General features: G+C 49.8%; 7 protein-coding genes across 7 annotated transcripts; 2 read left to right on the top strand and 5 right to left on the bottom strand.

Annotated features, from left to right (window-relative positions):
* Positions 1-589: 589 nt before the first annotated feature.
* On the bottom strand, positions 590-3,338 carry N7496_003415 (putative protein kinase Scy1; the record flags this gene model as incomplete). The annotated part of the gene is made up of 2 exons (XM_056696346.1): positions 590-1,845; positions 1,898-3,338. The coding sequence occupies 2 exons, from the start codon at positions 3,336-3,338 to the stop codon at positions 590-592; spliced, it is 2,697 nt and encodes an 898-aa protein (XP_056558558.1).
* A 733-nt stretch (positions 3,339-4,071) lies between these two features.
* Positions 4,072-5,495, top strand: N7496_003414 (branched-chain amino acid aminotransferase, cytosolic; the record flags this gene model as incomplete). The annotated part of the gene is made up of 4 exons (XM_056696345.1): positions 4,072-4,306; positions 4,366-4,663; positions 4,723-5,421; positions 5,483-5,495. The coding sequence occupies 4 exons, from the start codon at positions 4,072-4,074 to the stop codon at positions 5,493-5,495; spliced, it is 1,245 nt and encodes a 414-aa protein (XP_056558557.1).
* Positions 5,496-6,365: 870 nt separating this feature from the next.
* N7496_003413 (uncharacterized protein) lies at positions 6,366-7,033 on the bottom strand (the record flags this gene model as incomplete). The annotated part of the gene is made up of 3 exons (XM_056696344.1): positions 6,366-6,495; positions 6,551-6,668; positions 6,748-7,033. The coding sequence occupies 3 exons, from the start codon at positions 7,031-7,033 to the stop codon at positions 6,366-6,368; spliced, it is 534 nt and encodes a 177-aa protein (XP_056558556.1).
* Positions 7,034-9,770: 2,737 nt separating this feature from the next.
* N7496_003412 (uncharacterized protein) lies at positions 9,771-11,045 on the bottom strand (the record flags this gene model as incomplete). The annotated part of the gene is made up of 1 exon (XM_056696343.1): positions 9,771-11,045. One exon carries the CDS (start codon positions 11,043-11,045, stop codon positions 9,771-9,773), a length of 1,275 nt encoding a protein of 424 aa, XP_056558555.1.
* Positions 11,046-14,779: 3,734 nt separating this feature from the next.
* N7496_003411 (glutamine amidotransferase subunit DUG2) lies at positions 14,780-18,049 on the bottom strand (the record flags this gene model as incomplete). The annotated part of the gene is made up of 6 exons (XM_056696342.1): positions 14,780-16,512; positions 16,568-16,754; positions 16,810-17,355; positions 17,408-17,539; positions 17,597-17,722; positions 17,825-18,049. 6 exons carry the CDS (start codon positions 18,047-18,049, stop codon positions 14,780-14,782), a joined length of 2,949 nt encoding a protein of 982 aa, XP_056558554.1.
* A 2,483-nt stretch (positions 18,050-20,532) lies between these two features.
* N7496_003410 (uncharacterized protein) lies at positions 20,533-22,028 on the top strand (the record flags this gene model as incomplete). Its single annotated transcript, XM_056696341.1, has 2 exons — positions 20,533-20,592; positions 20,682-22,028. 2 exons carry the CDS (start codon positions 20,533-20,535, stop codon positions 22,026-22,028), a joined length of 1,407 nt encoding a protein of 468 aa, XP_056558553.1.
* A 511-nt stretch (positions 22,029-22,539) lies between these two features.
* N7496_003409 (uncharacterized protein) lies at positions 22,540-24,285 on the bottom strand (the record flags this gene model as incomplete). Its single annotated transcript, XM_056696340.1, has 4 exons — positions 22,540-22,767; positions 22,943-23,331; positions 23,402-24,068; positions 24,166-24,285. The coding sequence occupies 4 exons, from the start codon at positions 24,283-24,285 to the stop codon at positions 22,540-22,542; spliced, it is 1,404 nt and encodes a 467-aa protein (XP_056558552.1).
* Positions 24,286-24,834: the final 549 nt, after the last annotated feature.

Here is a 24,834-nt window from a genome sequence, read left to right as displayed (position 1 = left end):
GGCGCAATGCCACGCAGTGAGTGCATTGGAGGGTTGAGGGGTCAAAGTAGCTTGCTACCAATTGACTATGACATCGGGAACGGGCCTGTTGCCAATCATTAAAGGCTCCGCCCGCCAGCCGACGCTACGCGTCTGGCCCTTGCTCCACAAGCTCCATACACTTTTGCCGACTTGTGGTGGCTTGAGGTTCGGTTGTACACAATGGAGTGATACTAAATGAAATGCGGTCAGGGAAGTTATGGTAGCAGTTTAAAGGCTTGAATTTATCGACTAGAGGAAAAATATAGCGAGATGAGCTTCAAGTTTTAAAAGATCCTTCTTTCTAGAATGTCTACTGATTTGCTTTCCTGATTAGCTTCGCCAATATCTCGAGTGATCTTTTGCGATAATTTCGATTCAAGCGCAGTTTCAAACTTGTGGAACCCCACTATACAAGGCGCTAGTAGGTCTTGGGATAGAGAAATGCTATGCTACTTCATTTCGAGATGATTCTATATACTCCGCTTCGCTAGCAAATTGCACAAAAATGGGTATATACAAGAACGGGCCCACATCGGGTATTCGAAAAACAAGCACGCGACGACATACCTCACAGCAAACTCTCGTATTTGTCTAATCCTTGTTTTTGCGATGTCTGGGGCTGGGGTTGGGGTTGGGGTTGGGGTTGGCTGGCGAACGGCACCGGCGTTGTATTCATGTTCAGAGAGGGTGTTCGGATCGCATTGTTCGCACCCATACCTCCTGGTGGAGGTGGGATAGAAAAGGCGGAATAGTTGGAAGCTTGCTGAGACAATGATGTAGGTCGTGACATGGGGGCATTGGCAGCTAAGCCAGACAGTGATGCCATAGATGGGCTAGGCCTGTTTGCTCCCTGAGATTGAACACCCCAAGTTGGCGAAGATGGCTGCATAGTTGGGAAAGATGGAATCGCAGGAGACGTTTGCCGTGCAGGCTCCAAAGATGGGAAAGAACCGAGTTTCTGATCTGGAGTAATGGATCGGAAACCGAGTTGGTTAGATGAAGGTTGGCTCATGCCAGCGGCATTGTTCATAGACCAGGAGAGAGCGGCCGATATGCTCGGTCGTTTCGGTGCAGCGGGCTCGGCATCCATACCACCCCAAAGATCAGCGTCTGCACCGTTAGCGGGAGCAGTATTCTTCCCAAGCACGAGACGCTCAAAGTTGTTTCTGGCACCGTCGGTATCAGGAGAAGTTAGATCCGTGGCGGATTGCGAGAAGCTGCTAGCTGCAGCTTGGAACCCGCCAGAATCTCCACCGGAGGAAAGTTCTTGGAGCTTCCTTGCCTGCTCCTTTTCAATCTTGGTAGAAAGGGATTTGATAAGTGCCATGAACTCATTGAATTGCTGGAGATTCAACAGCGGGCCCAGACTGAAGCTCCAGAGAATCGGCAGAACTTCCAGGGCGAGGAAGTCCGTGTCTGCAACCCTTCCAACTTGTCGGAAGACTTTCAAGGCGGCCATCATGACTGAAGGTTCCTTCGTTTTGATGGCCTTGAGAGACGGCACAACCTTTTCTTGAATGGTGTACTTGTCTAGAATGGATGACTTGGTGGTCTGTTTTGGTTGGACGGTACCGTTGAGGTCATCGTCTAGTCCGTCTGAGTCGCTCGGAGAGCCACCACATAGGATGCTGAAAGCCTCCAGTCCACGAACTTTGATAGCAAGGCTACTAGTGCGACTAAAAGTGCTAGCAATCGGCGGGAACACCTCATTTTTGACAGTACTAAAGTCAAGGACCGGAAGCATGATCGGGAGGCATTTGAGAGAGGCATCAACCAGGGAATGGGTGGGTGAGTCCATGCCCAAGCGGATCAAGGGAAGTATATCTAGAGTATCAATGTTAGCAATGTACAGCCAGCTTGCTTCGCGATATCTTACCATCTTTAAACTCTATGCCTGAGCAGTTGTCGGCAATAAGTTTCATATTTTCCAATACAACCATAAGGCCTGCATCCTTCTTGGAGTCCCGCTCTTGAGATCCTGCTTTTCCCGATCCCGTGCCAAACACCTCTTTGAGGCGGGGGATGATCTTCTCTGACAAGGCACGATGCCCATTAGGAATTCGTTGGAGGATTCCGAAAACGTTCTGCAAGATCAGTGGCAATAGTTCTCGGTCTTTCATTTCATCCAACAAGGCTCCCAATAACTTTCTCTCCAGCACTGAAACCGGAAAGTCCGGGAGCACGCGCTGTAGCCCACGAAGGAATTGGGATTTCTCATTCGCATTCTTAGTTGGCAAAGACTCCAAGAATCGAATTGTAGACACCAAAACGTTATCGAAATACTGCGACTGCTGGAACTCCCGAGCATTCATGCGCTGCGCGGGTCTTCGGGTAATGAGCCGGGGCAAGACATGAGATAGAACATCGCGAGGGATGGGCTGAGAGCAAAGGAAGTTGTTGCTTTGCGAGGGGGTAGTCGATGGAGAGCTCAACAGCTTTTTGTATGTCGTCAAATTCGCATGGGTTTGGAGGGGTGAGACATGGGGCGAGTTATAGAGCGCAATGATTATCAGACCCAAGGAGAAGAGATCTGCAGCTGACGACACGTTGGAGTCCAAGGCAAAGTCCGGGGAGGTGTAATCCATGTTCAGCTGTACGGAAGCAGGCAGTCTGGGATCTTGATAGAGAACCTCGGAGACAGCCAACGGGGGCAGTGTTGACCGAGTCTCTGAGGAATCAGGAGGACCAGCGAAACCGAGGCCGGAGATCTTCCAATCAGACTTGGAGTTGATATAGATGGCGTCTGGATTCAAATTGCCATGCACCAACCCTGCAGACTCATGAAGGAACTCTAGACCCTTTGCGACTTGTAGCAAACCCTTTTGGATTTCCAATTCGTCGATTTCCAAGTCGCGCCGCCTTCGTGTGCCATCGGCCTCTTGGACCATGTAACGACTGGGCCGCGAACCGGAGCCCGATGCGCCCTCCTGCTCGTTTTTATCCAGCAGTAGCCCCGAAAGCGAGGCTGTCAAATGCTCCGTTGCGAACATCAACCCACCATTGCGCGTCTCTTCCACTGGTTCCAGCACCTGTAGGATGGAGGGGTGTCGTAACCGGGCTAGGTTGCCAGCTTCCCGTTTCAGCCGTTCAATCACATCGTCCTGTAGTTTCTTCGAAGACGATCCCGAGCGCCCAAATCCACCGGACCGCGGCTCCAGAACCTTGCGATCGAAGATGAACACGGACGCCGCAGTGCCCGTGGACTTTTTCTTGGCATCGTGGATTTTCCAGGGGCCGGAGTAGACGGTGGGATGCGGGGATATTTGGTAGTTCGATGAGATGTTGGAGCTGAACGACTTCAGCGCGTTGGAAAACATATTGGGTGTAGGTATGCCGAGGGAGTGCTATTCATCCACGATCGAGCTGCGTCAGGCAACGTTGAAGCGATTCACAAAGTGGTGATTGGTCGAGTCGCGGCGCAATGCATGACTTGATCCGTGCCTGTAAATTATGTGGTTCAGGGGTGAGCAATCCCAGCAGGCGTCAATTGGAGCTCTGCAGCTGCGACAAGAACTTCAATGGGCGACCGAGGGACAATGGCGCATCCGATTGCATCGAAGCTCCAACGGGGCTGCGATAACGATGTTCCTATCGCGGGCGGGGTCACGTGTCGTCATCGCCAACTGTCCAACTTCAACTGTGCAACTGCCCAATTGTCTAAAAAAAGTGGGCCCAATAATAAGAATAAGCTGATGAATGTCACGAGCTGCTATTTCCGGTCAGGTGTTTCTCGCTTTGCGTCGGCGATTTTGATTGCTGACTGAAGATTCAGGCCGCAAACTGATCCGAAATCGGCGGGCCATCCAATTGAAGCAATCTGATTGGTGCAATCGGATATGCGGCGCGCTTGAGTCATTCAGTTATCACCTTCAAAGGCCATCAAAGACCGGGCGGTGAGGCGGAATCTCGCTGTAAGGCGCGCCGGGGAGTTGTGCCTGTCCTCCGCAGAAAGTGCCGTGCGGAGTAGTCATCGCGCATTTAAAATCCGTCCTCGCCCTTATCATCCTCCCCCCCCAAATCACTGCATTAGCTGACACACATCATTCAGCAATGAAGTCCCTTCAGCAATTGACTCGCCGGAAGGCCCTCACTGGTCTTGCGACCCCTCGCCTGGCTTCACAGACCTTCGCGTCTCAGAGGCTATGGCAAAGAAACTTCGGCGTGACGGCTTCCGCCGCGTCTCAGCTCGCTGCTCTGGATGCCTCGAAGCTGTCTATCACAAAGACCACGACTCCTAAGGAGCTGACGCCACCCAAGGATCTGGTCTTTGGCAAGACTTTCACCGGTAGGATCTACTTTTTTCGATGCTAGACAAGTCTGATCGCTAATTGAACTTTGGTACAGATCATATGCTTACCGTTGAGTGGACCGCTACTGATGGCTGGCACTCTCCTCAAATCGTCCCCTACCAGAACCTCAGCCTGGACCCCTCCACATGCGTCTTCCACTACGCTTTCGAGTGCTTCGAGGGAATGAAGGCATACAAGGATAAGAATGGAGGAACCCGGTTGTTCCGCCCCAACAAGAACATGGAGCGCCTGAACAAGTCTTCTGCGCGCATTGCTCTCCCGACTTTCGACGGTGAGGCTCTGACCAAGCTGATTGGAGAGTTTGTGAAGGTGGACGACCGTTTCATCCCGGAGTGAGCAATATCCTGAGCTTTATGCTTGTAGACAATATTTGCTAATTGTGATCTATTAGTGCTCGTGGCTACTCTCTGTACCTGCGCCCTACTATGATTGGTACTCAGAAGACTCTGGGCGTCGGTCCTCCCGGCTCTGCCCTGCTCTTCGTCATTGCTAGCCCCGTGGGCCCTTACTACCCTACCGGTTTCAAGGCCATCTCCCTCGAGGCCACTGATTATGCCGTCCGTGCTTGGCCCGGTGGTGTCGGTGACAAGAAGCTTGGCGCCAACTATGCTCCTTGCATTCTGCCCCAGCTTGAGGCTGCCTCCCGTGGCTTCCAGCAGAACTTATGGCTCTTCGGCGAGGAGGAGTACGTGACCGAGGTCGGCACCATGAACCTCTTCATTGCCATTAAGAACAAGGAGACTGGCAAGAACGAGCTGATCACTGCTCCTCTTGACGGTACCATCCTCGAGGGTGTTACCCGTGACTCCGTCCTCGCTCTTGCCCGCGAGCGTCTCGCTCCCAAGGGCTGGGAGATCTCCGAGCGCAAGATCCGCATGTCTGATGTCGCCCAGGCCGCCGAGGAGGGCCGTCTGATCGAGGTCTTCGGTGCTGGCACCGCGGCCATCGTCAGCCCTGTGCGCAGCATCAGCTACCGCGGCAAGCTTGTTGACTGCGGTCTGAAGAAGGACGAGGAGGCGGGCGAGATTGCCCTCCAGATGAAGAACTGGATCGAGGGTATCCAGTACGGCGATGAGGCGCACGAGTGGAGGTAAGTTCAATTTCGAGACGTGAGATGACATGGCTAGTATGGATGCTAATGAGTTCAACAGTTACGAGATTTAATCGTCGATAAAGTACATTCATAAAGATGAAGACCGGGCGTCCGTATCGGGATATACTTTCGTTACTGCTCAAATGACCTTGTCTTACATGCATTATTGCATTCTTTTTTCCCCAAGCATTGATGTTATACAAAAGCTCCGAGCTTTCAACATATCTGATTGTGTTCCTAGAGATGTCTGAAAAGGCGGTCTTCTCTATACATTTCGGGTCCTTAATACAAATGGCATAACTGTCGAGGTTCCAAGCAGATGAGGTTGTGCAATAATTGACAGGCGAGCGAACCATATATCGACAGACCGTCATGCTCTTACTCCAGTGGCATATCACCTTCTTTCTCTTCAAGAATTGCAAGTAAAGATTTTCATTTTGTACAACTTTTCAATCGTCCTTTACTATGACGAACCCATTAGAAACACAAAGGGGAATCAAAAGGAATGAAGTAACAGCACCATAGCCCAAAAATGCCGCCCCGAAACGAACTATGGATCAGATAGAATACCTGTGTACAGCCTCAATAGTTCGCCTCCACTCGTACCTCTTCTCTAACCCGAATGCCGCGATTATTCTTGCCATTCTTCCCATTCTGCCCAACAAGCACTTCCTCATCGCTGTGGTTATTACGAGTGATATACAACTCGGTAGTACCCTCATCCTTAGCCCGAAATGCCGAGTTACCCTTCGACATGTTTTGCATGTGGAGATGGGATGATTGATCGGAATTGTTATGCTTGATGTATCCGCCCTCGGAGTCCTCTAGGTTTGATCCATGGACGATGACACGATAGAGAGGGCGGACGGTGGGAATGCCAACGCAGATTAGGGTGACGGCGAGTTCGACTGCGGACCAAATTATCAAGTCGACGGTGTCCTCTAGAGCACATCAGGGAAGATTAGAGGATTTTGTTTACCATGTTGTAAAGGGGGACGTATCTTACCAGTATAGTTTGAGCTGGATAGTCCACCTAGATCGATGGTTCTGATGATTCCGCAGACGCAAGCTCTATCAAACAAGGTTAGTTTCATTGCGACAGTCAATATGAAATCAAGTCACATACATGAACCCCAGGCTCAGACTGATGGCGATAGACATCTTCTCCTTGAACTTCATGTTGAGCTTCCAGATGAAGATCCATGGAAGCAGCGCGAAGTAAAAGTCCACAGCGGCACACCAAGCTAGGAAGAAGAGTGTTAGAGGGATACGGCCAAGAAGGATGGATGGTCCTGCAAGCCAAGGGGGAAAGGGGTATCATACATCCGAGCAAGATAGAAAACGGGGTCACTTGAACAACGAGGCGCCCTGGGACACGAGGATCATAGATAGACTCCGAGGGGAGCTTCTGGATCCAAAAGAGAATTGCCGTCATCACGGAGACAATCGCCAGACTGACCATGGAAATCCAGATGGAGGTTCGATGCCACTGCTTGACAACAATACGAAGTAGAAAGATGCCCAGGGATATCTTCGCAATAGCCATCCCTAGCACTGCAAAGGTCTGGCCGATCATCTCGTTGTATACAGCCTTGACAGCCATGTCCATGTCGAGGGTGGTTATAGGTTGACCGAATCCATAGCTACCTGATATAGTCATGAATATGGTATACAGAAGTAAAAATACCTGTAGGTATGTGAGTATTACTTCTGTCCATGATTTGTATCTCTCAGGAGCAATTCTGAACTCACCCAAGCTAGATTGAATACGTGGTCATCCACGCCCAATGCCTTGACGACGTAAACTCTCGTGTAGAGTCGAAGTGGAACCAGAATGAAAGAGATGAAGGTCATCACCCACATCACCGCGATAGCACGAACACCTTTACCAGCCAACATTTTCACAAAATAATATAAGGCTTTCTGTACGCGGAATTTCTCAGTATCGCCAGATTATGGACTCGTTGCATTGCCAGCAACTCATGCAATCAAAAAAGGGCATCACCAAGATACAAATACATCACGACCTCGTCAAAAGAACCTCGCAAAACTGAATGACGAGAGAAATTTCCCGCAAAAAAACCGTTGTGAGCTGTCGAAGGTCGTATTCCGACTCTTCATATCAAGCGCAAGCGAGCACGATGATGAAACGGGGGGTGTAAAGAGAAACCAAGCTTCCTCGTCGGTCATTTCCATTTCCAGGCACTTTATACCGCCTCATTCTGCATTGACCTATATTCGGCCCAATAATGCCATTCTTTTTATGTCGCATTGGAACTTTTGCAATGGTTTTAACTTGAATAGGCGGCGGTGGTGGCGCTCACACGGGGGTCCTGTAAAACCCACAGACATGGTCTCTGGTACAATTGTTGATTGTTCGGTGGGTATGAAGCCCGTGCATTCGATAGATCAACTGTCAGAGGAGGGGCCACCCGCGGGGAAGTGGCGCGGTGTGCCGGACTTGCGTTGGCAGGGCCCCTGGAAATTGATTCTTGTCGTTTGATAGGTTCGATCGAGAATCGATCGAATTGACCGTCCAAGGTATAGACGAATGACATCGTGGAGTATTTTCGGATCACGGCTAGCTCCAACGGAGGTGTATACTTGCCTGCAGAAACAAGCAAATTAGCTATGACAAAGCGTTGCCTTCTTCCAAATCATGGGCCTAGGCCTATTGTTGATGTGTCGATGATCTGCAGTGTCAGGAGAGGTGCAATATTTATTGCACGAGCTGTCGAAACTTATGGTGTCTCCCTGTTAAAGGTGCCTGTGAGACGTCAACTCTCCCCCCTTCCCTTTTGACAGCGCGATCGTTTAGAGACTGCTAAAGTCTTGTCTAAATATGACAGCTTCTTCAGGAATTGCGCTCGGATGGCTCTAAAAGCAGGAAGAAGGGCAGTACCAGCAGGTCAATGCTGTCATGCTTAGATCCAAGTCACATCATGGCTAATCCACCGCATGTCTCCTCCCACTCGAGCACCGTCGAACATCTCTACAACAACAAAGCGATAAATAAAGTCAGTGAATGACAAAAAGCTACAAAGATGGATAAAAACAAAAACATACAACAGCCAGGATTCGCATGTGGTCACCCACCATACTACTAACTGGCCGGCGTGTGGCTTAAGTACGGCTGAGCGGACGGGAAGCCCTGTTCTCCACACCCTATGGTCGTATGTGCTTAGTATAACGGTGAAGTAAATTATATCGTTCAACAATCTCCAGGTACATTTGAGCGCCGTTTAGTGCTGCTATGGCGTGGCGCGACCGGGGGTGAGAAGGGCGAGTGCGCAGGCCTCTCTCTTGCCGGACTCTAGCCATCGAGTAAATTGAATCGATCATGTTATCTCTTCTAGAAGACGTCAGTGACTGGCTTAGTAAGATTAATACTACAGAGTCAGAAGCACAAACTCCTGGCGAAAATCCACCACTTTTAGAGCACCTACCGGAGCTTTATTTTGCTAGTGAGATTCATAGCTGTTCTGGTGCTTCTAGCATTCCAAATATAACTTCTATACTACAGTATAATCATTTCATTCTAGCACTTTGAATTATGTTGCAAATGGATTGAGTAGCTGGCGAAGTGACATTGTTAAATCCTACCCGACACTGTCCAAAACAACAATGAGAATTGCGGTTCCTTCTGTCACGCCTCAGCTTCGGTCGGTTCCGGACTGAAGGACGGACTCTCAGAGTCATAATCTGTCGGCTCAAGTGGGGATTTACATACATTCTCGGCCTATTGGTTGTACCTACGCCCTCGTTTCCTAAATTATTGTATGTAATCTTGGACCTGTGCAGCAACTTGGACCAGTTTACTCTAAGTAGTGAATTAACTATCCTACTAGACATCATTGGATAGACTAAAATAGCATGCCTTGAAGTGTATAGTACGGGATGAACTCAGGTCAAAGCACATAGTAACGCAAGTCCAAGAAAGAGGTCCTATTAGACCACCTCCACATCTTCAACATGTTCCTACCTGGTACCTCCCTGTCGCCGCCCGTGGCAACTTGACGTCAGCCCTGTTCTTCATGGATGCGGGTCTCTGCCATCAATGTAGTCGGCACTCTCTACTAAAATATCTTGGACAATCCGACCTGAACTTTTTCAGTAATTGAAACTGGCCCGTGTGGCTAAAGGATAGACCAAGGCACTATAAGCAAGAGACTAAAATTTTGAGTCTCCGGCAGACTAGCCTAATGCTGAAGAGAGAGATAGTGTCGCAAAGTAGAGCTTCGTATAGTTCTGACCGTAGCTTGGTCAAGAGAACAATTCAATATACCCGAATTAGAGAGATAGATAGATGATGAGACTGTAGGAGCTGACAACAAGGCCTTCTTGAATCAAGGTGTCACCTCTTCCAGTGCGTCAACAAATTCTTCTTCATTGTCCTCGTCAATTACTACCTCCTCGCCGCAAACCTCACACATCCGCGTCGCCCAATGCCCTTGAAGGAACTCAAATAGCGTAGAGTCTGACCTCTCATACATCTGGTGGAATTCATCTAGTAGATCATCCAGCAACTGAACAGAGCCCTTTGTTTCATTCTGAGTTTCACGAGCCAAGATTTCGTCGTCGATATCAGTGGAATGATTGCAAGTATGTGGAAGACTCAGCGTGTCAAATGTAAGAGCGCGAATTAGAGCAGAAGGATTTGCGGTGACGGAGCGCTGAGTGCTAATGTCACCAAGCTTGGAAATAACCTCCATTCTGCGTTTGGGTGGTAGTTTGTTCAATGCAAGACCATGCACGAATCTAGTGGTCGAGCAGCAGCCTGCGTCAGAACACTTACAAGCACATGAATCTCTGTAAGACCTGTGAAGGATATCGTTGACCATGCCCCATGACTCCGAGTCACCGAAGTTACTATCTGGGAAAGCCACATGTGATGGGCTATGAGCTCGATGGTAACACACCGCATCGTGCATGATGAGTTGTCCTACACCATAAGCAACATAGAACATGGCTGGTTGATCTATTCTCTTGCGATCGAGATCAGCACCTTTTCCCTTCAGCCAGTGCGCAAACTCAAGACGGGTGGCTGTAGAGACTGCTGGGGTCAGCATGAGGCAGGTATATCCTTCACTATCCGTTTCATCAACATCTTTAAAGCCAAAGCTCCACAGAACCTCTGCAAACGCCGTTCTTCCATGCACCTGATTATAAATCAAGTATCCATACTCATCTTCGAACTCCACATCGACGCCGTGAGAGCTTAGGAGTTGCACTGTCTCGCCGGCCCTATAGCCGATAAGTGTATCGGCCCGAATAAGAAGGTGTGACAGCATTTCTTTCGGCAAGGTAGCCTCTGCGATGTTCTGTAGTTCCTTCCGTCGCTTCGACACCAGATCGGCTAAGAACTCGAAAACTTCCAAATTCTCAAAAGAGCATGCGGGATCCTTTGCAGAAGCAGCCTCCAAGAAGCAATGACAGATGCGGTAATTCTTCCTTTTAGCAAGTATGCGCTTCAGAGTCTGTATCTGGCCCTGCACGATTGCCTGCCTGAACGAGTACTCATTTGGTTCAAATCCCGCATCTAGAAGGTCATCAATCGCTTCTGGCCACTCGACGTATGAGTTGAAAGCCCAGTACATATCAACCTTTTCTCCAATGGCCATTTCGAGCTGCTGCTTGTCTCTTGTAAGCAGCGGCTCTAGGGCCCTGGGTACTAGAATATCTGAGAACATATAACATTAGTCGTGTAAGAAAGAGCATGGCGGATAGTTAATTACCTTCCACTGGGAATAGACGAGAAGTCAGCTTCGCTTTCCGCGTAGTTAGGGCATTGAAACGGATTCTCTCATCACCCCAGCCCAATCCTATTGACGTGACAAAGTGTCCAGCTTCCAAGAATATTGATATGATTTTGAGAACAATTTGCTGGCGAGGGGTGAGCTCGAAGGGATAATCGCATGCTGGCCTAGCGGTGCGTGTATATACTGCATGTACCTCCAAATCATTGAATTGGTTTAGAACCAATCTATCAAGCGGATTGACACCGGAATTGTCAGGCCAGTTCAACAGAAGACCTTGACGATTAAGATCTTTCAGGATTCTTAGCAAAGATTCCAAAATTTCTGTTTGAACTATAGGACCCTCTTCTGGGAGCTCCAATAAGAGCTCTACAACTTGAACCAGCCACTGGATAAATTTTTAGTACATTTCATATTGTAGAAAGCAAAAAAAGGGCCAAAAGTTTTATAGCATGGAGGAGGATATAGCCCTTGGCCCGTTGAAGAACTTACAACCAAAAAATTCCGCCCTTGACAATCCAAGTCGGTAGGAAAGGCCTGTTTGTTCCGGAACAGGCATAGAAGCGTTTTGTAAATCTCCCAAATATTCACTCTTCCTGCTATTGCACAGCCAAAACAGCACGCACGTTCCAAGAGTGAAAAGACTGGCGAGCCATTAACGACAGTGTGGAAGACAAAGTTGCGGTCAATCCTATGAGGCCCAGATCCAACTGTCCATTGCCAGGAAGCCCAGATTGATCGTCTCAAAAAGATGTTGCAAAATGTGTACTTCAGCTGCCAGATTTTAATCCTCTGTCCTGGAATGTGCAACGGGCATCCCTTTCTATGGACCAGCTCGTATGAAGAAAAGACATTTGGAGACCCAAACGGATGCAGAGTATGGTACGAGCACCAGCACACAGTGCGAGCACTGCGGAATTGGTTCCGGGCTTGAACCATCATCGAATCCACTTCCTGCATGCCTCGAATAGTTACTTGCATATCTCGTTCGTTCTGCTGAAAGTCCTCCTGGAGGGACTGGATGGCCGCCGGTTCTAACGCTGGTTGCAGTCGGTAATCGAGGATCTTGGATATCTAAATATCACTTAGTGTCAAGTGTTACATAGGGTGGATCACTCATACCATATTGTTCTGTTGATCAAAGATCTCATCCTGGCGATTTTTGATCTCCATCACTCGAGTCTCCATTTGCGTTGTGTTTAGGGAAATGCTCTGAACGGCCGCCTCTATCGAAACCACTCTCTCTTGATTATCTTGATCAAGAGCACTGTGTTTCCCATTAAATCAGTTCATGGGCAAATTCAACTGAACCTTCCATCATCAGAAAGATAGCAGCGCTTACATTTTCAACAAAAGCAGGATCGTATTCAGATTTTCTTGCAGCCTCTCCAGTGCCTCGGCACGGCCGACCAACCCATAGCGTCTGAGTGGATATAACATCTTGTTCAAATAATTTCGCGCCACCCTTGCCTTTCCAGAAGAGTCATTGGATCTGACATCGTCCAGAACCTGCTTGAGCTTTACTAGATCATTTTGACAGACGAGCAATGATTGGTTGGCATATGAGATCATTTTTAACACCAAAGCGGATGCCGACGAGGAATTCAAGGTGCCATAAGACGATTGCAAGTCAGAGAGAGCATTAAGGACATTTTCCAATCCCTGAATCTTGAAAGATATACTCTCCGTTTCGTCGTTGAATGACTTGAGATCTGTACAATATGTTGCCAGGCCTTGGCAAACCGTCAACCCGAGAGACACAACAGAGAAAATGCTGCTTGCGAGCGATAGTCCGTCCATCTCGGCATAGACCTTTAATGCGATCTTTCATTGCAAATGGGATATATAAGCTGCCTTCTTCGGCTCTTACTTATAGCAAACGCCTGTGGCTGAGCTCTATCGACTATGACGAGGTACCACGGTCTGAAGCTGGAGGAGAAGGAGGGGGCGTTGATGGTTGATTGGGTGCAGCGTAGACCGCCGCTGCGAGCCATCACTCAAATGTAATCCCTACACCTGCCAACCATTTCGATCCGCCGAGGGGGCTCCAGAGCCATTCATTTGAACGGCGGATCAATATTCGCTTTTGCCCAAGTCGTAATGGTCATAATCTCGTTGACGTTGCTTCAATGAAGCCAGCATTTGGCCCTGTACAGTCAAGATGGCCATGCCGCGCTGAAGCAAATAATGTATACAAATCTGCAAGTCAACTATGTGGATGTAACAACCCTCAAGCTATGGTTCGCTGGCGGGAGTCGCGGACCTTACCATGGTTTGCTTCAATGGATCCACTAGCCAAACCCCAAATCATCAACTCACCAAAATATCACTAATAAACCCACTATCGTACCGTGTGGGTTACTTTTCCTCGAATCAATCATGGTGGGCCGACTGGCATATTTCGAGGCTCTTCCCACATGACGGGATTTGGGCTGGGGCTTGGGTTTGGGTGCTGGGCACCGCCATGCGGCCACCGGGCTACGACTGAGGCTCTATGTGCAGGTGGACGACAACGTGGCAGGCGTAGAGCGGGGGATCTCGTTTTTGCATCTCGCTAGGTGACTATTTTGCTACATCTGGGTTTCTGTTCTTACTTTATAGGGGGTTTCATTGTCGCGAATCAAGTGAAGGGGACAGAGAAGGCAACTTGTGAGAAGTGGAAATACAATACACTGGCTGTGGGAGTACCCGCTGTAGGTGCAAAGGAATGAAATTATTAGTTTTTGTTTCATGATGGGTGCTTGGGTATAGTTTCTGAGTTGGATAAACTGGAGAACTGTGGAGGAGTGTGGGTAGAGACCTCGAAGTGGCTCTGTTATTGTACTCCGGTAGGACGGTCGAACACAAGTCACTACCAACTAAAGCGCAGTACAGACTGGATAATAATCAACATGTTAATAAAGTTTCGAGAACGAGCCTCTTCGTCTTTTCTACCCATCCCATCCAACCCCGTGTCATATCACTGCCCTGCGGAAACTCGGTCGGGGCGATCTGGTTCGCTGCCTCACTTTTCTCCAGTGGCCCTCCTCGTCGCAGAGTCCTGCACTCTCCACCAACCAGACCAGCCACAGTGCGGTCATCGCAGGATAGCCATTTACCGACTTGGTCAGCCCAGGGGTCCCAAGCAATCCTTCAGGAAAAGTACACCGGGGGCGGTGACTTCTTCGTTACCCTTCGTCCGCCTACCTAAAATGGATAGTTATGACCTTCTTATGAAATCTTGGTCATCCCTAGGGTAGGCATAGGAAATCATGTGATGTTATATGCTACAAAGTCATAAAAAGATAGGCAGAACAGGGTAGGGCTTGTACAGAGGGGTGAATTACTTCTTTACTAGCAGACAAGTTAACCATATTCTGAACTCGGAAGTATCAAATACACTATGGAGTTTCCCACACAGGTACATCATATGCAAGCTCATAAAAAGAAATATACTTTACACAAAAAAAGTCCAGCACAAAACAAAATCCACAAAGCTCAAGCTCAACTATACCCGAGCACCACGCAAATGCCTAAACACATGCCCATCAACCCTTGTTTTAGGAGGTTTCCTTCTTTTACAATTTTTGTTTAAATCCCCTTCTCACAATCCCATCACATCATGTCTTATCAACCAAGTGCGCAAAAACGTATCGGAAAATCTCCCGACTCTTATACAAATTCTCCACCCGCATACGCTCATTATCCAAATGCGCGTTATCACTAGCTTGTCCACAGGGCAGGTTCGCTGCCGGTGCTGAGAACTCCTTCTCCAGGAACCGGATGGTTGGGATAGAGCCACCCTCGCGGATGAAGATGGGTTTCACGGTGGTGGTAGCTGAGGCGGAGGGAGCTGAGGTTTCTTGGGCAGAGGCTGAAGGTGAAGGTGAAGACAAGTCAGACTCGGTCTCTGAGTCTGCCTTGGCTCGAATGGGAAGCGAGGTTGATTCTACGGAGGGGGTGGAGGCGGATTTGGCGAGCGTGTTGGATGTTGGGACTGGGGCTGTGCCTTGCGTTGAGCGCTTGCGAGCGGCGGCTTTGCCGGAGGAAGTTGTAGTCGATGTGATTACGCGGTCGACATGCGAGGCGAGACTATCGGAGGAATCCTTCCGGAGAAGTTGGCTGGCTGGACCGGTGGGTTTGGGAGTTGGAGTTGCGCGGCCGGGGGCGAGTTTCGGCACGGGGTATTGATGTTTCGAGGTCTGTTGGTCGGGTGTCCACGCAGCGGTGATGGCTTCGGAGAGTGTAGCGAAGATCTCGTTATCTGGATCTCCCAGCCAGGCATCGGACTTGCCGGTGATCTCAACAGTAAGTTCGTTCTGGGAGTCGAGAAGATCAAATTGCTCTTGTGCAAAGGCTGTCAGGTTGGCAGCGACCTCGTCTGCTTGTTGATCGGGCACAATGCGAATCGACAGGCTCGCTTTGGCTCGACGGGCGATGGTAGTGGTGCCGCTCTTGCTGCCAGGAACTTCCATCGAGTGCAGGGTCAGGGATGGCTCGCGCCAGCGGTACATGAGCGATTTGATCAGGGCCTGGCTATCGGGAATCTCGGGATGCTGTGGTAGCAGGACATCGGCGATAGCTTCGAAGCGTTTCTGCTCGGCCTCGGTCAGGGGTCGAACGGGGTCGTGGAAGCCAGGAAGGTTGATCTTGCCCTTGCGTCCGACCAGAGTCGACACGAGGATGGAAAGATCCTTGACGGGCTCGTCGAGCAAGGCACTGCCGTCGATACCGCTGTGAAGATCGGGATGGTCACTGGTAACTACTAGATTGGCATGAACCACACCACGTAGTCCATAGGTCAGGCAGGGGTTATAGTCATCCAGCCAGTAACTGTTAGCTAGCAGGATCCAGTCCACGGGACCGATCTGGTCCTTGTGTTCCCGCACGGTCTCATGGAAGCCTTGAGAGCCAGACTCTTCTTCACCTTCGATGAGGAAGACTACGTTGCAGCGGAGAGACTTGGTGCGGGCAAGATCAGCGGCAGCATACAGAGATGCCAAGATGGGACCCTTGTTATCCGACACACCACGACCGTAAAGGAAACCATTGATGGAAGTCAGTTGGTAAGGGTCAGACTTCCATTTCGGACGGTTCGTGTCTGCTCCGACAACGTCGTAATGTCCGTAGAAGAGAATGGTCTTGTCAACCTTTTCGGTAGAGGTTGCGTTGAATCGAGCAAAGACAATGGGGTTTGTGTCCTCGCCTGTGGTCAACAACTTTGTCTTGGCACCGAGATAGTTGCAGTGCCGACGGAGGAATGCAGCACCTTGATTGCATTCTCCAGTGAACTTGGGGCTGGCAGAGATCGTCTTGAAAGAAACGAATTTGGCAAGGCTGTTCACCATTTCATCTGCGGGCATGGGGTCAGCCAGGCGTTTCGTGCAAGAGCGAAGGAATGAATTTACCATTGCTAATGGGCGGCAGCTCTTCCTGGGCGAGGAAGAACTCGGTCAAGTCCCAAATGCCGACACTATTATCATTTCCACCAGTGGCATAGATCTGACGATCCTTGACTCGGCCAACGGCAGAAGCAAGCATGGTACCCTCATGGGCGGTCCAGCCACCAACTTCTTCAAACCGAGAGTTGAATTTCTGCAATCAATCAGCAATCAGAACTGCTACAAACTTGTCCCTTGTAGGTTCATACCTTGACTGTGCCAGTCGAGTCACCGCAAATAGCAACGCCCTGAATAACGTGCACCGCCCACAGATCACCAGTATGCCGGGCAATCCGCTTCACAAGCTGTTGGGAATCAAGATTCCAGATGTTGAGAGCACCACCCGCAAGACCACAGTAGAGCAGCGATCCCTCAACGGCGATCGAAAGTACCGAGTCGCTATTCTGCAATTTGGCAATCTGGGTCGGCGCGGAACCGGGCTCTTGGCCCAGACGCCACAACTTGACGACACCGTCTCCGGCACCGGTTAGCAGGGCCTCCTCGGAAGGTGCTGATTCAATTAGGCCCTTGACTAGCAGCATCGAATAGACATAACCATGGTGAGCGAAGAGCTTGTGGTGATCCCGCTTGAAGGTGAGCACGCGACCACCTTCTGAAACTGCATTAGCACCATCTGAGGGGCGTGGAGCCCTTGTGCCGTCTGGTCCACGGGAGTCGAAGAACCGATGGGTGCGCTTGGAGGGATGAGCAGCAGAGGTTTGATTCAGCGAGCCTTCCTCTGACAAGTTGCACCACTGACAAGGAGGTTAGAGATCAATGACAATCAGCAGGAGATGGTTGTCTTACTTGGATGCTAGTGTTCTGAGCACCGCAATAGAGGGTTTGGTTGCTTGAAGAATAGACCACGGAGAAGATGTCGCCCACATCATGGTGGGAGTAGATAGAGTAAAGGCGCTCAAAGGTTCTTGTAGACCATACCTGTTCGGATGGCATCAGTATTGTCCCTTACATCTCTTAGGAGTTCAATATACTCACATTGACTACAGAGTCACCGCCACTGGAGAAAAGAAGATTGCCATCATCAGACAGATAAAGACCCAGTACACTCTCCTCGTGGGCATGCACCGAGAGAATCAGTTCATAGGTGTCCAAAGACCAGGCCTGAGCAATGAGTTAGACCGTATGCACAAATATAAAATTCAAGCCCGCGAATCATCAAAAATATCCTTTCGCATTCCAAGGACCAATGATCAATCAACTTACCACAATATCTCCGCCTTGCAAGCCCGCAAACACACACTCCTCGTCAATGACGAGAGCCAGAACCGAGCGGCTGGCCAACACGCGGTGTCCAATACCGCAGTCGCTATGCGGATGAGCACTACTCGCATCGTCAGCTCCCTGAGGAACCAGAGTACGAGCATCGGAGCCCCAAGTCTTGGACTGATCCTCGACCTCCGAGGTGCTCCCCGAGTCCACTGTGTCCATTGCAGGAAGAACCGTCAGCCAAGGGAGGCCCTTAATGAAAGCAGATGAAATAAAATGAATAGAAGAAAAGAGTATATAGAGAATACAATTCCTTCACTGCGCAACTCCAATGACTCCAGTCTCGTCTTGGTTCAATTGGTAACAGAGTCGGGCGTGGTGAGGGAACCCGAGTTCGGACAGAAATGAATCATCGAAGTGGCGGTGCGGGAACGGGAGGAAGAACAATAACGAGACCCCCCGAAAAATAAGAAAACATTGCACCATCGATCAAGTATTCGACTCACCACCCCTGGCATGACTTTTATGATTCTCCTGGCAGATAGATCTAAAAGGGGGTAAAAAGAATTTGGGTCAGCATATGTATCAATGTTTGTCTAGGATGCACTCTCCGAGATCGGGGGGCATTGATCAATGTGTTGTTGGTATCTGGCTTCTGGTCTGGTTCGTATACAACACACTGCACACGCTTTGGATTGCATACGGTCGCATACTCCCCGTCCGTCCATGTCTCCTTATTCGACTGCTCTGCTGGAGAATGAGGGACCGATCGGCCATGCTAGGGTAGTGACCAGGGAGGTTTTTGACTAGAAGAAACCTAAGCCTAAGCTCGTCACTTACCTAGGCTCCCAGAGTAGTCGGGCTACCGGTGGATAGGCATGATGGTTGCTTTGAATGGCCATTTTGGGTAAGATTAGGATAGGAGGAGGAGCAGGTGATGTTTAAATAAGAGCATTGCTATTCTACAGAATAGAAAAGGGATGATCGTGAAGATAAATTATGAAAGTAATGGGAGTTTTGAAGTTTTGAATGGTTCGAAGATTGGAAGATTGGGAGATGAAATCATCGCAGTCATAGGAAGGGGAACCGACAGGCCAGATACACCGACACGTTGATTGTTGATCCATTGACGAGACAGGGGTTTCGGGGAGATAAGGAGACGTGACTTGACGGAGCTGCGGCTGTTGTGCCCCCTGGTAGTTTCATTAGGATCTAGCACATTACGTACTACTTTTCTATGGTAGGGATATCGTCGTCAGTACTAAGTAGTGTGAGTACGTATTTATGGATCAGTCGCTGCTAGGTCCTTGTTCTCAGGTAGGTAGAGACGACCTTTCAGGCTCTAAGGAATATGCAAGGTATCCCGTCCATGTCTGTGCCAAGCAAATGATTGTTTGATAGAGGGAGTATGGAGTAGTACAGAAGTGATGGCATCATCTAACGTCATGGTCTTTATTAGAATGTGTAAATAGTATGTTATTTCTCTTTTTTCTTTTGCCCGCAGGGAAATTGAATGAACATAAGAACAACCGCCATATGTTCAACTAACTTGTTGGGACTTGTGATGACCAGCTAATAGTAGCACCGCCACAGTGGAGTGTTCAGCTGGTGTGGCTAGTGCTAAGTATAGGTCATTCTGCCAGTCAATGATACACCGCCCTGGCCAGCGGTCAAAGCACCAGCCACAGTGGCGGTGACTAGAGCCCACCAATCAGGAACCGTGGGTCACCGCTTCTTTGCCGGGACTCAACTAAAGAACTGGATTGTCATGGAGAATATCAATTCATGACTACTAGACACGGCTGATGTGGTTCTAGCCCCGTTCTCTTAATATATTTCCATACTTTTTCATATCAATCTCTGTTCACCTAGACTCTGCGGAGCGTAGTATTCTATGTTCTATTTATGCTTCCCAGCCGTCGGAGTAGCCGCTGGGATGACTCCGTACCTTTGATCTTTGACCTCTTAGCTGTCAGAGTACAGTCGTGTAGTCCAAGCTACAGCTAATCACCCGAGGCCAAGTCAACTTTTGTCCCCCACAACCCAATCCATTCTTGATTCTTTTTTTTTCGCGCCCAATCCTATCCGATGTGAGCTTCCAATCGATCCTTGCCGAGCCTTGATTTGTTGCTGCCTTCGCTTCACTATCAACCCAACCATCCCGTCACTCTGCCCTACGGACCCTTTTCTGTGACTCGCCCCTCCGTTCACTGGCTCTGCCCAACCGCTGCACCTTTCATGCACGTTGATGCCATCGACCCCAGCTTCCTTCGATCGTACATCACTTTTCTTCTTTAATAACACCACCTCTATATTACTTTTTCAAAGTTTCTTCATTTTTTTTCGTCCACTCCGATCGGACCTAACCGCCGATCTTGCTCTCTGAGGGTAAACTTCCCGGGATTAATCCTCTTAGGCATTTGCGCTTTGCCTGGTCTTTTTTAAAGTCCCCCCCCAGTCACTGGATTTTCTTTAATACGGTGGCTGCAGCTGCTCCCCTGAATTGTCTCCTACCTTGTCTTACTCCTTCTATACTCCATATCTCATATATCACCTTCCAAGGTCTTGCCTGTCGGGGAATTCTCCCCGACTGACGGAACCTTGTTGACTAGCGCTTTACACCGCTTCCTCGTCTTTGTCGATCGCGCAAGCTCTCTGATGAGTGAGCTTCCTACGACGCCAGTCGTCTACGACTATCGCTAGCGATGGCGCCGCTCGGTCAGACGATCGCCGTGATTGACAAGTCCGGCAAGGTCGTCAGTACGGTAAGCTTGTCCTTTCCCCGCTAGTTCAGATGCAAATCTCCGGTTACACCATCGTCGAACTACCTGAAATTCTAACCCTCGATACTTAGAGTAAACAACTTTTTGGAGTCTTCAACCAAGCCAAGGCCGCTTATAAAGAGCGCAAGGCCCACATTAACTCGGAGCGAAATGCCAAGATTGCAGAGCAACAGGCCCTCCAGGCCCTGGCCACTTACCAGATCGATGACTCGCCGTCGGTAGCTTCCCGGCGCAGTCACCGTAGCAGGTCACGCCATCATTCGAGTCGCAGCCAGCATCACCAAAGCAGGTCGCACTATGAACAGGATCTACATTCCGCAACGGGGAGACCCGAGTCTCACTATGGACATGCCGAAGGTCTCCCCCGTCGACATACGCACCATGAACTTACTACGGTTCGGGAACCAGCCCGTCCAATGACCGCACGGTCCAAATCAGATCCTCATATCGATATGGACTTGGCATATGGTGAAGCTCATCCTGCTGCCCTGTCGAGGTACAGCCCACCGGAACCCAACATCGACGACCAAAAGCAGCTCGATGGCTTGGTGAGCAGAGCCCAGTGGCTTCTCGAGGAGGCCCACTGTGTACAACACAGCGCTACAGCCACCATTTCTCACCTGCAAAAGAACCCAGACGCCATGGCTGCCGTCGCCCTCACCCTAGCAGAGATCAGTAACCTGGCCAGCAAGATGGCCCCCGCAGCCCTTTCTGCCTTTAAGACGGCCGCGCCGACGATCTTCGCTCTTCTGTCCAGCCCGCAATTCCTTATTGCCGCCGGACTGGGGCTTGGCGTGACAGTGGTCATGTTCGGCGGCTACAAGATCATCAAAAAGATCCAGTCAGGCAATGCGGAGAAAGCCATAGAGGACCAGGAAGAGGAGACTATCGTAATGGAGGAAATGATGGAACTGAACATGGAATCGGAAAGTCGGGTCGAAATGTGGCGGCGCGGTGTGGCCGACGTCGAAGCCGAAAGTGTCGGCACCTCTGTCGACGGCGAGTTCATCACGCCCCGAGCTGCAGCCATGTCTGGCATTGATGTCACGACCGCGCGTGCGGAACGAGATCCTCGATTCAAATTCGACGATGATAATTCCGTCGCTTCGTCTCGTCGCTCGCGCAGATCGCGCACCTCCCGCGCTCATACCACGGCCGAGTCTCGCAGTGGCCGCTCCAGAAGAGAGCCTGAGCCCGTTCCCGCTTCAAGAGCTCCATCTAGTTTCTTCGTTCGATCCTCCAAGGCTCCGACGAAGGCCCCCAGTCGCGCACCGAGCCGTGCGCCAAGTAAAGCACCAAGCAAAGCATCAAGTAAAGCGCCTTCCAAGGCGGGCTCGACCGTCTCTGAAAAGGAGAAGCGGCCCAAGGAGAAAAAGAAGAAGGGCCCGAGTCGCTTGCGAATGATGTTTACCGCATAACTACCACAACCGACAGTTTGCACATCCCATCTACACTCTACACGAAACGATTGAAATGAAACAACGACCTTTATATGCTTCATTAATACACGAGCTACCTCACACATGTGTATATATCGTCAGTTGACTCTGTACAACTGCAACGAACCACAATACCAGGGATATTCTACCTCACCATATCTCTGCCAACTCTGATGATTACGACATGATCACCACGTCTCAACCTCAACTTTTCCTTCAATGTCTACTATTTTGAAACACCATTTGAAGATATTTTATGTGTTTGCGCCTGGGTTATTGCAAGCATGTTCCGGAGTTACACTAGCATTGCTCTCTTTTTTCGGTTGCAACGGCGCTCGGTGAAACATTTGTATCCATTTATACCGTCCTCTTCTCTAGAGCAAAAAAAATACATTTCCAGATTTCGTCCAACCATTCACTCAATTTGATATCGTCGTATATCATATTGAGAATTTCCCCTTTCCACACGATTGTCCCATACTGACTTCATCTAGGCCTTCTCAATGTGCTGACTCACGCCTTTAGCATTGGCCGCATCAATCCTGGCAGCGACCCGAATCACAGTCTGATACGACTTGAATTTGCGTGCTGGGACACGGGCTGCGAAGATCTCGTCTAATTCTTCTAGCGATCGGCCCTTCATCTCTGGCATGAAGAAGTAGAAGAAAACTACGCAGCAGAGGTTCGATGCTGCCCAGATATAGCCGTATCGGGCGCCCTATCACCAAACTTAGAGTCAGAAACAGATCTCCGCGCCTAAAAAGGGATCAACTCACCCAGTTCAAGTGCTCTGGATTAATAAAATACGGGGTGCAGAAATTCACCAACCAAGCCAACAAGTATCCCAACGACGTCGCCGTTCCCACCGTCCATGCCCTCAACCTTGAACTTACCAACTCAGTTGCTACAGGGTAACTCGCCGCGCCAACGCAGCCGTTATAGAAGAACATGAACAGCGCGGTGAATGCCACCAGCGTCTGGCCTGTTGGTAACGTGTCCGGGCTAACGGTGGCTGCGATGGCGCTGGCTAGTTGACACAAACCACAGGCAATGGCACCCAGGATCAGGATGGACCGTCGACCGAGAAGTTGGCTGATGGCGTACATGCCGACGTTGACGCCGAGGAAGCCGAAACAGGTGTTCATAATGGAGAATTCAAAGGCCTTGGTGATACCGCAGACGGTGAAGAAGTATGTCTGGTAACCGATGAGAAACCAGACACCCGACGCAGTTTGGCAGCCGATCATGCCGTAGCAGAGAAGTGTGCGACGGAGATCGGGGCCTGAGATTGTAAGTAACCATCTCGTACTGATATATTAATCCAAGATAGTATGAATAGAGGATCCTCTTACCTCGGAACATATCCAACGCAGAAACACTCCCCTGCTCACGCTTCTCCTCTTGAACACCCTTGATCATCTCCACCCACTCAACCTCCAACAACGTCGGCACAACACTACCCTCATCACCACTCTCATTACCCGCCGAAGCCAAAAGACTCGCATAACTCTTTCCACGAAGCTGCTCAAGCGCCTTCCTCGCCTCCTGTTCCTTACCACGATGCAACAACCACCGCGGACTCTCAGGAACAAAGAACAACGCGACGAAAAGCAGCGTCGGCACGATATACAAACAAGATAGCGGAATCCGATACGATAACGCATCCAATCTCTCCTTAGTCTTATTGTCCACCACTGCGCCCATGATACTCCCGATATTCACCCAGTACGCGAATAGCGCGACCATCACGCCGCGCATATGTGCGGGGGCTACCTCGGCGGTGTAAATGTTTGAGAATGTGACTAGGAACCCGTTTGCGAAGCCGAGGAGCAGTCGGCCTAGGTAGAGTACTCCTGCGGTTGATGTGCCGATTTGGATACCGCAGGCGATGGCGTTGACGATGCAGGCGAGCCATAGGGCATATTTGCGTCCTAGGTAGGTTGAGAATACGCCTGCTACTAGGGAGGAGACGAAGGAGCCTAGTGTTAGGAGGGAGGTGATGAGTTGTTGAACAGTGCTCTATGTTTTAATAAGGGTTATTAGGTATGTTTTCTTGGCTCGGTTCATCTTGTCCAGGTTCTAAGGGGATATCATGGGGTGGGTGGTATTTACTCACGTCAATTGCATATCCAGTATCACTTGTCGGGTCTGGATACCCGAATACTTTGAGAAAACCCGGCATCGCCTGTAGTGAGCCTACTGCAGCAAGGTCAAAGCCGTACTGCATGTTGGCCATTGAAATAAGACAGCACAGGAACAGGCATTTTCGATTTTGCCAGAGCGTCGTCGAGGAGAGGCTGTCTGTCATGATGTTTGGCAGCTTGATAATGTATCACAGGTCTAATTGAAAGAATGAAATATCTCAATTAAATGGGAAAGCTGTCTACAAGGTCTCAAATGCGATTTCCACGCCTCTGGGGCTGATCATACTATACATATACACCTGCCCTGCCCGCCCGGCAGCAAGGGCGTACTTCCTGTGCCGAAATGCTCGTGAGGGCCGTGAGGGGAAGCAGGCGCTAATCAATTCCTGCGTGCCCAACTCTCGGTGGAGATTCTGTATTGAGATTCATTATTTGGTGTGTCCAGTCTTTGAGGAAAGGTCGGCCTTGTGGCCGGGGTAGTGTAAGGGGATATTGGGCGATGGAAAGTCCCCCGCAAACCCCGCAAAAGAAGGAATCTGGGGCTACGGGCCCCACTCGACTTGGATATCGTACGCTGATTATCAAGGCAAGGGATTATTAGCTCTGAAGAGATCAAAAGGTCCTAGGATTGACGAATAATA

This window comes from Penicillium cataractarum, assembly GCF_028827025.1.
Source record: "Penicillium cataractarum strain IBT 29864 chromosome Unknown utg000002l, whole genome shotgun sequence".
NCBI classification, from domain to species: Eukaryota; Fungi; Ascomycota; class Eurotiomycetes; order Eurotiales; family Aspergillaceae; genus Penicillium; species Penicillium cataractarum.
The sequence above is the reverse complement of the archived record's forward strand: the minus strand, read 5'-3'. Positions and strand labels throughout refer to the sequence as shown.